The 13,133-nt window shown below is 35.8% G+C and overlaps 1 protein-coding gene across 8 annotated transcripts in view; it reads left to right on the plus strand.

Moving 5' to 3' along the window:
* Window positions 1–13,133, plus strand: part of LOC110446470 (spectrin beta chain, non-erythrocytic 5-like) — a 131,482-nt gene that overhangs the window by 43,174 nt on the left and 75,175 nt on the right. For all 8 annotated transcript variants that reach the window (XM_021491638.1, XM_021491643.1, XM_021491644.1 and 5 more), the window contains exons 8-20: window positions 490–602; window positions 919–1,106; window positions 1,661–1,843; window positions 2,473–2,515; window positions 2,811–2,942; window positions 3,234–3,316; window positions 4,075–4,213; window positions 5,033–5,241; window positions 6,882–7,059; window positions 7,391–7,591; window positions 7,982–8,077; window positions 9,577–9,690; window positions 10,006–10,218. In XM_021491638.1, coding sequence (XP_021347313.1) covers window positions 490–602; window positions 919–1,106; window positions 1,661–1,843; window positions 2,473–2,515; window positions 2,811–2,942; window positions 3,234–3,316; window positions 4,075–4,213; window positions 5,033–5,241; window positions 6,882–7,059; window positions 7,391–7,591; window positions 7,982–8,077; window positions 9,577–9,690; window positions 10,006–10,218 — 1,892 coding nt within the window. The remainder of the gene's footprint in view (window positions 1–489; window positions 603–918; window positions 1,107–1,660; window positions 1,844–2,472; window positions 2,516–2,810; window positions 2,943–3,233; window positions 3,317–4,074; window positions 4,214–5,032; window positions 5,242–6,881; window positions 7,060–7,390; window positions 7,592–7,981; window positions 8,078–9,576; window positions 9,691–10,005; window positions 10,219–13,133) is intronic.

The following is a 13,133-nucleotide window of genomic DNA, read 5'->3' on the forward strand; positions in this document are numbered from 1 at the left end:
ACTGAGATAATGATGTCCGTTATACACCTATTGATTGTTTTGTAACTGAGATAATGATGTCCGTTATACACCTATTGATTGTTTTGTTACTGAGATAATGATGTCCGTTATACACCTGTTGATTGTTTTGTTACTGAGATAATGATGTCCGTTATACACCTATTGATAGTTTTGTTACTGAGATAATGATGTCCGTTATGCACCTATTGATAGTTTTGTAACTGAGATAATGATGTCCGTTATAAACCTATTGATTGTTTTGTAACTGAGATAATGATGTCCATTATACACCTATTGATAGTTTTGTAACTGAGATAATGATGTCCGTTATACACCTTTTGATAGTTTTGTAACTGAGATAATGATGTCCGTTATAAACCTATTGATTGTTTTGTAACTGAGATAATGATGTCCGTTATACACCTATTGATTGTTTTGTAACTGAGATAATGATGTCCGTTTTACACCTGTTGATTGTTGTGTAAACAGATGTGGACGTGAACCGGCCAGATGAGAAATCCATCATTACTTACGTAGCATCCTACTATCATTACTTTGCCAAGATGAAGAGTGAGATGACAGGTGGAAAGAGGATTGCTAAGGTAATGGAGAAATCCTAATTGGATGGACACTTTACCTGAATGATATTTTAACAAAAACTGAACCACAGCATTCTAGCCTTTAATGGAAAGTGGGAGAAACTTAGTATTTTATGAAGGAATTCTTCCCAAAATATTGATATCTTTTATTGATTGAAAAAAACAAATGGTGAAATTATATCAGATTGTCCTGGTCATGGTAAATTTCCTGGACAGTATTATTTTTTAACTTTAGACAATGTCCAATACATAAGTGTCTGTAACCAAGTTGCAGCACACATTGACTATCCTAAGTTACCTCCCTTTGTCTGTGTCACAGATTGTGGGCCTGATGATGGATGTGGAGAGCATGGTAGATGACTACGAGACCCTGACAACTCGCCTCCTTGAGTGGATCGTACAGAAAGTGGAAGGACTCAACGACCGCAACTTCCCTAACTCAGGCGAAGGAATACAAAAGGAATTGATCAAGTTCAAGGAATATCGAACTGTGGAGAAACCTCCAAAGTATGATAGTCACAAAGATTTATGTTTAGAAACTTCCAAAGTATGATAGTCACAAAGATTTATGTTTAGAAACTTCCAAAGTATGATAGTCACAAAGATTTATGTTTAGAAACTTCCAAAGTATGATAGTCACAAAGATTTATGTTTAGAAACTTCCAAAGTATGATAGTCACAAAGATTTATGTTTAGAAACTTCCAAAGTATGATAGTCACAAAGATTTATGTTTAGAAACTTCCAAAGTATGATAGTCACAAAGATTTATGTTTAGAAACTTCCAAAGTATAATAGTCACAAAGATTTACGTATTTTCATGCCCCCACCATAAAATGGGGGAGGGGGGCATGTAGTGTTGCCCATGTCCCATCCCATCCCGTCATGATTCAATGTAAACGGGGGCATTCATGTCTTACAGACATTTTCTAGTTTTCAAATGTTTTTCTTGAAATGTAACTCTAGGTATCATTTTGATATTGATTTTCATTTTCATCAATGATATTAGTAATTGAAGAAAAAGATTTTTTTTATGATTATTAAAACAAATGCTTTCTTACAGGATGAGAGAAAAAGGAAACATTGAAGCACAGTACTTCAATATACAGGCCAAACTGAAGGCTAATGGTCAGATTTTGTACACCCCCCCAGAGGGTCAACTCATTCATGACATAGAGAGTGCCTGGATTTGTCTGGATAAGTCCGAACACGGAAGAGAAGTGGCACTCCGGGATGAAATGATCAGGTACAGTGACCTAGCTGTGTGGCCTGACTTTTATGGTCTCATATTCTACCGGTCAAATGAATGACATTGATGGTAGTTTGAAAATCAAAGATTTTTTTGCCATTTGCGTTCACTAATTCAGCTACACCTATAGAAAAATGCAAACATGATCATGTTATTAAATATGTTAATCTTTCCATGCCCTAAACAACACAGGATTTTCCACATCCAAAAACTGGGCGAAAAAATACATCATAGATTGATGTCAAGGAAGACCAGTTGAATTTGGACAAGAGCTGGAATAAACCCATACATTCCAAAACTTATTTAGTTTTGGGGGACCGGTATAAATGACTCCGATGACCAGACATGGTGTCATCGCTTGTGATTCTTTGTATTATACAGTAGAGGATAACCAAGGGCAGAATTCTTGGATTACAATGTACTTAACTTACATTTTCTTTAAGTGGCAGGTTATATTTAATTTTTCAGGAGGAAAAATGCATTTACTTATGCATATCATTCATATTTGATCTTGTTGCAAGGTTTTTACTAGACAAACATTTTTCCTTGTTGAATGTATGTATTTAAGTTGGATCCAAAAGGATTTCCTGTTGATAAAATCTAAATTTACTCTATTTTTCTTCAAGACAAGAGCGACTTGAACAGCTTGCCCAAAGATTCAGAAGAAAGGTATGTGTTTTGAAATATTGTACTCGAGTCCTTTAGATTGATGTTAAACAAAATCATGTTGCTATGTTTTTTGACTTTTAGATTAAGACATTGTCAAGGAATAAGTGAAGAAGTCAATCGCAACAAGCTCGGGATAAGCTGAGTTTCATTTATTAGGAAATGTCTACCGGTTTTGCCTGAACAGTGGGCTTCTACAGGAATAGTTATATTACTGTTAAATTCTTTCTCTAAGTTCTAGTTGATAAAGTACAGTTTTCATGTTTAGAACAATGTATAACTTAGGTTATCTCTGCAGGGTGAGATTCGTGAGTCGTGGCTGGCTGACATGGGCCAGATTTTGGACGAGAAGATTGTATGTGATGATGTGGCCACTGTGGAAGCTGCTGTGAAGAAACACGAGGCCATTAGTGCGGAAATCTTAGCAAGGGTACGTAACTCTAACATACAATGTAACTTTGGAAAACCACTTAATGAAAAACTGTTTAGGTTGCCCATATAAGCAAATCTAGAAATGTCAATTTAACAATGAACTAATTTGGATTCTAAAAAAGACCATATGTAACAAGTAGACTCTCTTCAATATGAAACTCTCTGCAAATCAGTTGAGTAATGTTGTTCAATTAGGAACAATGTATCAAGATTGATAAAACTTAAAAATAGAAAATTTTGAGCTGGAAGATATGATATTATTCTTATATTAAACTGATTTTGTTAACAGAAAGACAGATTCAAGGCCTTGAGAGGATTGGCCGATGAACTTGTACAGGGAAATTACCATGCGAAGGGAGCAGTACAAAAAACGTAAGTCTTGTCCACTAGTAAACAAAGATCCTAGGTACACATGTTATCACTGTTATACAGTAAGTCTTGTCTACTAGTAGACAAAGAACCCGGTACACATGTTATCACAGTTATACAGTAAGTCTTGTCCACTAGTAAACAAAGATCCCGGTACACATGTTATCACAGTTATACAGTAAGTCTTGCCCACTAGTAAACAAAGATCCTAGGTACACATGTTATCGCAGTTATACAGTAAACGTTTTGTTTCTTTAAAGTAGGGAGCTTTCCCACTGTGCTACTGGTCATGATGTTTCTGCAATGTTACAGGGAATAATTTCAAAATGTTTTAACACCCTGAAGGGTAGCAAGCTGTAATGGTCTTTGTATAGAATAAAGAGGAAATATAAAATAAACAGGAAATTAACTTATCAATGCTTGTCAATCTGTATATCTGAAAGTGTATTAGTGTAAATATTTTGTTGTACCACTCTGTATAGATATTTGAGTGTGTTTATGATGTATTGAGTAGTATCATTACTGGAGAGCATTGTCTCTTATTGAATAGGACAAATGAAAATTAATGCAAGTAATAGTGTTAAAAATATCACATGGTCTTCACAGTATCTTAGTGTAAGTACACTTTGAATGATAGCTATTTCTCCAGATTTTGTTTTTGAAGAATTGTTAATGAAGCAATTTTGCACAGTGGAAGGTCAATAAAATGTATACTTAGAGAGCTGTAAAATAACCCTGCATACACTACCCTACATTTGCAGAGATGAAAGGATTGCCAAGAAATGGCAGGCTCTCCTCGACCAATTGGAGAAGAGGAAGCTAACACTGTCCGGCTTCAACAACATTATGAATATGTTCCGAGAAATAGAAAGTATCCAGGAGGAACTCCGAGAAGTAGAGGTAATGACATCACATCACTTCAGTGTTTCAAAATATACAGAAGGAAAAACTTCCTCCGAAGTTGTATATATCAAATTACAGGGAACCTAAGAAATGTCTTCATTGAAGGCAAAATTTGTTGAAACTTAAATTTAGAATACCTTTCAATCATGATTTCATATTAAGCATGTTCATAGTATACAAGTTGTACTATATAGAGAAATTCTTCTCTGAATGTAGATGTTTCAGCATTTAAGACATTTACACTATTTAACCACATATCGTATACTGTGATCCTGATAGCTTGTCAATCAAGTCTCAAAGAATTTATCTAAACTAACAAACAAAATTAAGACCAATTTTATTTCTTGCTCATCAATAATTTGAAATGAATGCACAGTGCAATATTGAAAACAATGTAACCTCTGGTAGCCTTGGTTCATATTCAGTGATTGTGACATTATTTTATTATTGATGTGACATGTTTTCCATTGTTTTATTATTGGTGTGACATGTTTTCCATTGTTTTATTATTGATGTGACATGTTTTCCATTGTTTACGATCCATTTTTGTTGCTTAAAACGTGACGCAATCAAGATGTCAATTGTAAACATCTAAAACAGTATTTGGCTTGAAGGGTCTCCAAATGAATACGGACCCTGGAGGTTACTCAAATCCGTCCTGTTTGGTTACAGATTATAGTAAGATCCTATGCAAAGCCTGAAACGTCTCAAGTACATAATCTCTTCAGGTTGGATTTCCAATGATGTCCTTCATACAAATTCTTCCAGGTGTTTTCAGAAATAATACAGAAGTTGATGTAAGATGTTATGTTACAGAATAAGGTGAAGATAGATGAGTATGGTAAGCATCTCCAGGCTGTAGAAGAGTACCTTCAGCAGCACAGTCTGGCTGAGACACAACTCAACGCTCTCGGCAAGCGAGTCCGCAACCTTAACCGCCGCTCAAAAAGCTCCATAGACTCCTCCCACCCGGAGGGTACCGTCCTAGAACAGAGGCTCGGTGATGTTAACAAGGTCTATGATAGGTAGGTAACTCATTCGTATATTAAATACCTGTAAAACAAGCACTTACCTCAAATTAATTTGTAGCTAGTAATCGTTTGAATTATTATAATTTACACCTGTAACAACAATGAAATATTTATGTCTCTTTCAGGGTCTTAAAACCAATATAACCAATATTAACATCAATCAGGCTTATAATAGTTTAAGAAGCATTTAATTCCTTACTTCAGAGAAGGTAGGAACATTTTCCTATCCTGAAGAAATCTTTAATTCTCTTGAAAAGGGTGATAAACGTGAATGTCACAGCTTCCGAAACTTAACATGATGATGGGAAAGTTTTCAACCAAATTTCATCAATAAAACTTGCTTCTTATTTCTTACCACCATAGCCTGCAATTGCTTGTTTGCACACACATATGTAAGCTTAACATACATGTAAGTATTATCGCATAAGATTAAGTAGATATATATACCATACTTTCAGCCTGAGATATGTATACCATACTTTCAGTCTGAGATATGCATATACCATACTTTCAGTCTGAGATATGTATACCATACTTTCAGTCCGAGATATGTATCCCATGCTTTCAGTCTGAGATATGTATACCATACTTTCAGTCTGAGATATGTATACCATACTTTCAGCCTGAGATATATATACCATACTTTCAGCCTGAGATATATATATACCATACTTTCAGCCTGAGATATGTATACCATACTTTCAGCCTGAGATATGTATACCATACTTTCAGCCTGAGATATGTATACCATACTTTCAGTCTGAGATATGTATACCATACTTTCAGTCTGAGATATGTATACCATACTTTCAGTCTGAGATATGTATACCATACTTTCAGTCTGAGATATGTATACCATACTTTCAGTCTGAGATATGTATACCATGCTTTCAGTCTGAGATATGTATACCATGCTTTCAGTCTGAGATATGTATACCATGCTTTCAGTCTGAGATATATATACCATACTTTCAGTCTGAGATATGTTTACCATACTTTCAGTCTGAGATATGTTTACCATACTTTCAGCCTGAGATATGTATATACCATACTTTCAGCCTGAGATATGTTTACCATACTTTCAGCCTGAGATATGTTTACCATACTTTCAGCCTGAGATATGTATATACCATACTTTCAGCCTGAGATATGTATTTACCATACTTTCAGCCTGACTCCCACGGTGGTGTCAGCAGGTGTAATATGTATGGTTTACAGTACTCTTGTCTAGAGGCCCATACACTGTATACCTGGAAAGTTTCGCCGAGTTAAACTTTCACCCTTCGCCGGTAAAATTCATATTAGCCCCATTTTGATTGCGCCCTTCACATGTGATTACTAGACACTGTACAATGTATACTAATACTCGCTGCAATAATAAATTTGCCCTCTTTACGGAGGCAAAAAGTTATACTATTGTGAAAATTTTCGGGCATACATCATGCAGAAATATGAGAATGAAAACATGATGGGTTTTTAAAATTCAAACATATGCTGAAGAGGTGGTCGGAGTAAGGAACGTTCATTGTCTTGTTTCAAGGCAGACGTTTTCCATTAATAGTTCTAAACTTCGCCAGTTAGAACAGAAATATGTTATTGGTGACTTGTTGACAAACATCTGATTACCTACACAGGGTGAATGACCAGAGTAACGTCCGCCACAAAGGTCTGGATGTTGCCAAGAAATACTACCAGTTCCTACAGGACGCTGAGGAAGAGGAGAGATGGGTCCTAGAAAAAATAGATGCCTGCCGGTCCTCAAATATTGGCAAAAATCTCAATGCTGCTCTCGTACTGCTCAAGAAACATGAGGTAAAGATTGGATAAATATTTGTATAGAAATGGGTAAATCATCAGATAATTAAGAAAAGTTATACAGGGTTTTATAAGGACATTTGAGAAGATTTTGCTCGATTTATAAAGGTCATAAATATGTAAATCTGTAAACATTAGCACTTTCATTATCAATCTTGAGACAGATCAGTGCTGACCAGATCTGTTTTTCTGATCTTTTTAACTTTTCATCAATACAGCTTTATTGTGAAAAAACCCAAAACAATTCTTTAAACAATTTTACATTAAATTTATATTTTTGATGTTCGTCATCAGTAAATAAAGCGTTATTTCTACTTGTGTTCCTCAGGCCCTTGAAGCAGAGATGCACGGACGATGGCCATGGTGCGAGCAGATGTGTGGAGTAGGACAAGACCTGGTCAACAGTGGGCACAAGGCACGTTCAGAAATTGGCTCCAAGATCAACAGCCTGATGGACAAGTGGAAACAACTCAAGGAGTTGGCTGCACTCAGGAAAACCAAGATAGAGGACGGCATTGAGGCTCATCAGGTACTTATAGAGAAAATCTAGTGACCTCAGAACAAAAATAACATGTAACTCATGAAAACAAAGATAGAGGACGGCATTGAGGCTCATCAGGTACTTACAGAGAAAATCTAGTGTAAAGACCTCAGATAAGGTTACAAAAATAACATGTGAGCAAATGTAAGTGTATCTCTGTAATCATATCTTTATCTAAAGAGTAAATGGGGGTATTTTATGGATAGGACCTTGAAGTGAATTTGTTTGGAAGAAATAGATTATTTCTATTTCAGAGGGATGTGATATTAAAATGAAAGGATTTAGTGTTTAAATAAATTAGAAATGATAAATAATGAGTAGCAGATTTACAATGTATCTGAAGGCCACTGAAGTATAGTGTATTGTTGTTCCTTACAGTACTATGCTGACGCCAACGAGGCAGAGTCGTGGATGAGGGAGAAGATGCCTATTGTTACCAGTGACGATTACGGTCGAGATGAGGCCAACTCGCAGGTAAATGTCAGCATTCTGTGTAATGATTCCTAGGTAGAAAACATTCCACATTCTTGGTAATGGTACAGAAAGTGTTATTTGTCACTGTGTCTGTCACAGAGGCCTAGTGGTTCTTTGTCTGTCACAGAGGCCTAGTGGTTCATCCACTCCCTGGCTATCAATTAAATGGCAGAGGTGTAAAGTAAACAAGTGGTAATCAATAAGTTGATTTACACCTTCCCGAAGTACCGTCACTTGGATGGGTTATAATCTCGAACTAATGATGTGGCGGTTTGTGATTCTCCGTTAAACAGATATTACTCAGTCATGTATTACAACAATGCTGATCAATCTACAGTAAAAACCATGGTGGTTATAAGTTATACATCTCATGAATATTATTTATCATGTTTATCTTACTCTTGCTGTTATTTTTTAAGCTTTGAAAAGAAAGAAAACTCGCAAGGGTTTTACTTTTAAGGCTATCACAATGTAAAGTGAAAAACTGACCCTGGGATCATGAAACCAACTTAGACTGTTTTTGCTAGGCCAACCATGTATGGCGTCATTTTTCAAGATGTTATTTTGTGATTGATTTAGTTTAAATTTTAGACAAGTTTAGACTTAAGATCATTTCCTGATCTCCAGGCCAGTATATGGCAAAACACAAGATTATCGTATTACATTTATCTTTATGCATTGCAATGCAAAAAGGAAATATCACTACACTGTATATTGCAATATTTCAAAAACTTGTGTTTTAAGTTTTTTAATACCAAATGTCTGCAAATTAATGAACTATCACTACTACAACTAGCTATTGATTGGACTCAGTTAAAATTTCCCATTTGATGATTGGTTACAGAAAATCCAAATCTGTGTGATTCATGTTATCTCATGAATGTCAACCTCAGAAACTTACACTAGTTTGAAAACACATCTCCAGGGAGAATGGGGGTTGTGCTATAAATTATTGCCTGCATTTATATGGTGGAAAATGATTCTAAGGCAATATGGCCAAATATCTCTTGACAATTTCAAGCTTTGATTTCATATATTTTTGCAGTAAAACTTACGCAACAGACGATAGTTTAGAATGTCAAGTTAACTCTTTTAAAATTAAATCTACATGTACCTTAGGGCTGGAGTTAGACTCTTGTGGGTCTTTTCTACACAACGTCCCCATTCAATGTTATCACAGACTTTTTTTTTTAGGTCAGTTCAGTGATCAAGTCTTTTGTTTTCAAGTCATGCAAAAATGGAAATAAGTATTTTATCAGGTTTAAGGGAACTTGGTTTTCTAGGAGAATATTTACCCTGTAGCAACTACAACTATGTTGTTTCTTTTTATGCAAATTTTATTTGAGAAGTAAATTTGATTATTTTGTATTTTACACAATCAGATATATGGTGATCTTTTGCTTACCTTTTACATAAATCTTACTCTTGCTTTAGTGTTTACATCTTTACATTGGTCTGTGTCTAGATAATTCCTACCCTAATCATTTTCTCTTCTCCAGGCTCTCTTATCTCGGCATAACCGATTGGAAGAAGAGGTCCGAGGATTCAAGTCTGAAATAATGCGACTTGATGAACTCGCTCAGTTGATGACCAAGGCGGCCAGTGAACACAACGTAAGTATGAACGCTAAGCTCAATGCAACATATTTCTGTCCAAATCTAATGTTTGACAACCTTCCATAAAACTTTACTGTACTTATTATCATTTGTTTGGTTTACAAATTTACTAATTTACTGTCAGTTATAAACAATACACACATGAAATTTCTGTTAACATTTAAGCAATCTTTATCATCATCAGAGTTAATGACTGGCGTATCATTGGTCTCAAAGAGAATAGGTAATGTACAGAAATTGAACTTACTGAATACATTTTTTCGTATGATCTTGATATACTTTTGCATATAAAATTAAATTTTATCCTTGCAGATTTCACCTGATAAGTTCATGCCCCAGGAGAACGGGGAAAATTCTGATGAGGAGGAACTTGTAGAGGAGCTGGTTGACGTTCCTCATGAAATAGAGGTGGAAGAGGTTGTAGAAAGAGAGGTCATCCAAGATGTCGTAGAAACCCGAAAAATACCCCAAGTCAAAGCTATGTATGCCTACAAAGGTCAGGGAATGAAAGCGGACAAAGGGGAGGTAAGTCTTCAATTACTCTTGACAATACTTGTATATGCAGTAAAATGGAAGATTTGGTACCATAAAATATTTTTTTCTGTGCAGCAAGGGCAATATACTGAGCTGGAAGATACAAGAAAAGCTTTTAGATAGCAACACTTGTTCACTGATTCCTGGATACAAATAAAATGGCAAAAACACATGAAATGTTGCCCAATGGATTACCTGAATACCATAATACAACTCCCATAGCCTTAGAGCAATGGGTTGTTGTTCAGTCATTAAGTTTTGTCTTGTCACCTACTGGAATCCTTTATATTCAATAGAATAATAATACAAAATAACTTCCATGATTTAATCAATTTATTACATTTTAGGTAAAATACATAAAATAGAATCTGTACAATCACTTGACACGCGCTAATTTGGTACCCAGTATCGTAACAACAATAAACCACAATTGTATGAGCTAAAGCATCACGATAGTCAAAGTTGGCTGTAGTTGTCATTGCTAACCCATATTATTTTTATGCTCCTCGGTTTTATGAAGGAGAGGCCTATAGTGGTTACCCATGCATATCGATCCCCTCCCATCCTGTCCCTGGTGATTCATTGTTACCCATGCATATTGATCCCCTCCCATCCTGTCCCTGATGATTCCTTGTTACCCATGCATATCGATCCCCTCTCATCCTGTCCCTGATGATTCATTTTTACCCATGCATATCGATCCCCTCTCATCCTGTCCCTGATGATTCATTTTTACCCATGCATATCGATCCCCTCACATCCTGTCCCTGATGATTCATTTTTACCCATGCATATCGATCCCCTCTCATCCTGTCCCTGATGATTCATTTTTACCCATGCATATCGATCCCCTCACATCCTGTCCCTGATGATTCATTTTTACCCATGCATATCGATCCCCTCACATCCTGTCCCTGATGATTCATTTTTACCCATGCATATCGATCCCCTGCCATCCTGTCCCTGATGATTCATTGTTCCCCAAGCATATAAATCCCCTCCCATCCTGTCCCTGATGATTCCTTGTTACCCATGCATATCGATCCTCTCCCATCCTGTCCCCTGATGATTCTTTGTTACCCATGCATATCTATCCCCTCCCATCCTGTCCCTGATGATTCCTTGTTACCCCTGCATCTCGATCCCCTCCCATCCTGTCCCCTGTTGATTCATTGTTACCGATGCATATCGATCCCCTCCCATCCTGACCCCTGATGATTCATTGTTACCCTTGCATATCGATCCCCTCCCATCCTGACCCCTGATGATTCATTGTTACCCATGCATATCGATCCCCTCCCATCCTGTCCCCTGATGACTCATTGTTATGATTACACTGAGTTTCACTTCTTTATAGATCTTTATCAAATTTTATACCAAGTTCAGTTATGAGAATACCTCAGTTGAGTAAGAGTTTGCATTTCAAGTCCAAAGGTCACTGTCGCAAAGGGGGTTTTCATGTCTTACAAACATTTTCTAGTTTTATGGAAATAATGGAGTGAATGAAGAGTTACACAACAGGTCACAAGGCATACATTTGTGGTGTAAATTTGGAAATAGGATTTTCGCTTCAACTTTATAAATTATCATGAGTTTTTAAAACTTTGCATCAATATTACGACAACTCCCTGATTGTAACGTTTACTTTTTGTTTTGTTTTGAAATATAGGTCCTGCTGACTTTTGAGCACTGTTTCACTATTTGAAAATATAAAGCATTTCTCATTCTGAATATCAGTTTGATTAATTTTGGCATCAAATATGTCCTGAAATTTAATTTTCATGTTTTTGTACAAAGTGCAACAATGAAGTCAAAATCAAAAGAAAATGCCATAATAATTCAGTCATTTAAATTCCAACTTATAGTTGTATATGTAGTTATCAAATGTAGTGTCACTGTGGCACTGGCAAATGTTGAGATCCTTTTCTCGCTCCGTGTCCACACAAAGAAGTTGCATAGCCCTGGTATAACTATAAGCTATGAAGATAATATTTACATTCCTTTTAAGTATAAAACAGAAATGTGTATTTGATATTCTTAAGGTACCAGTAAATTATGTCCAATAACAATACATTAGGTTTACAATTTATCTTATTTTCTTCAAGGAAAGAAAATCTGTAAAATGTTTACCTTCTCTGTATTGTGTTTTTCAGAGATAGTTTTAGACATCATACGAATGACAATTGTTTGTGATTTATATAAAACACCGTAAATCCTCAAGTATAAAATATGGGTCTGAATGAGTAGGTCATACTTTAAAATGTATTTATGTGAATGTTTATAAATCACAATCAATCATCATGGGGTAGAAATTTAGTTTCACCGATCACATGAAAAAAATAAACATGCCATCATCGCACCTCGTGAGGTTATTTCACTCTGAAAAAAACAACAACAATGGGCTGGTAGTTCTGTAACCTGTCATATGTACTGAAGAAACAGAAACATAACTACCCTTGTCACCAGGGGTATAACGTCATTTAGGTATAAACAAACAAGTTTGTATCTGAAATCTAAACAACGTTAATTACTGCACTGTGTGAATATTTAATCTGATGTTTCCTCACTTTGAGTTACGATGGTCATTGTTGGGTTAATCTGATGTTCACTCACTTTGAGTTACAATGGTAATTGTTGGGTTAATCTTATGTTTCATCACTTTGATTTACAATGGTCATTGTTGCCTTAATCTGATGTTTCCTCGCTTTGAGTTACAATGGTCATTGTTGGGTTAATCTGATGTTTCCTCACTCGGAGTTACGATGATCATTGTTGGGTTAATCTGATGTTTCCTCACTCGGAGTTATGATGGTCATTGTTGGGTTAATCTGATGTTAACTCACTTTGAGTTACGATGGTCATTGTTGGGTTAATCTGATGTTTCCTTACTTTGAGTTACGATGGTC

The sequence above is a fragment of the Mizuhopecten yessoensis genome, unplaced genomic scaffold (genome assembly GCF_002113885.1).
Source record: "Mizuhopecten yessoensis strain PY_sf001 unplaced genomic scaffold, ASM211388v2 scaffold2699, whole genome shotgun sequence".
NCBI lineage: Eukaryota > Metazoa > Mollusca > Bivalvia > Pectinida > Pectinidae > Mizuhopecten > Mizuhopecten yessoensis.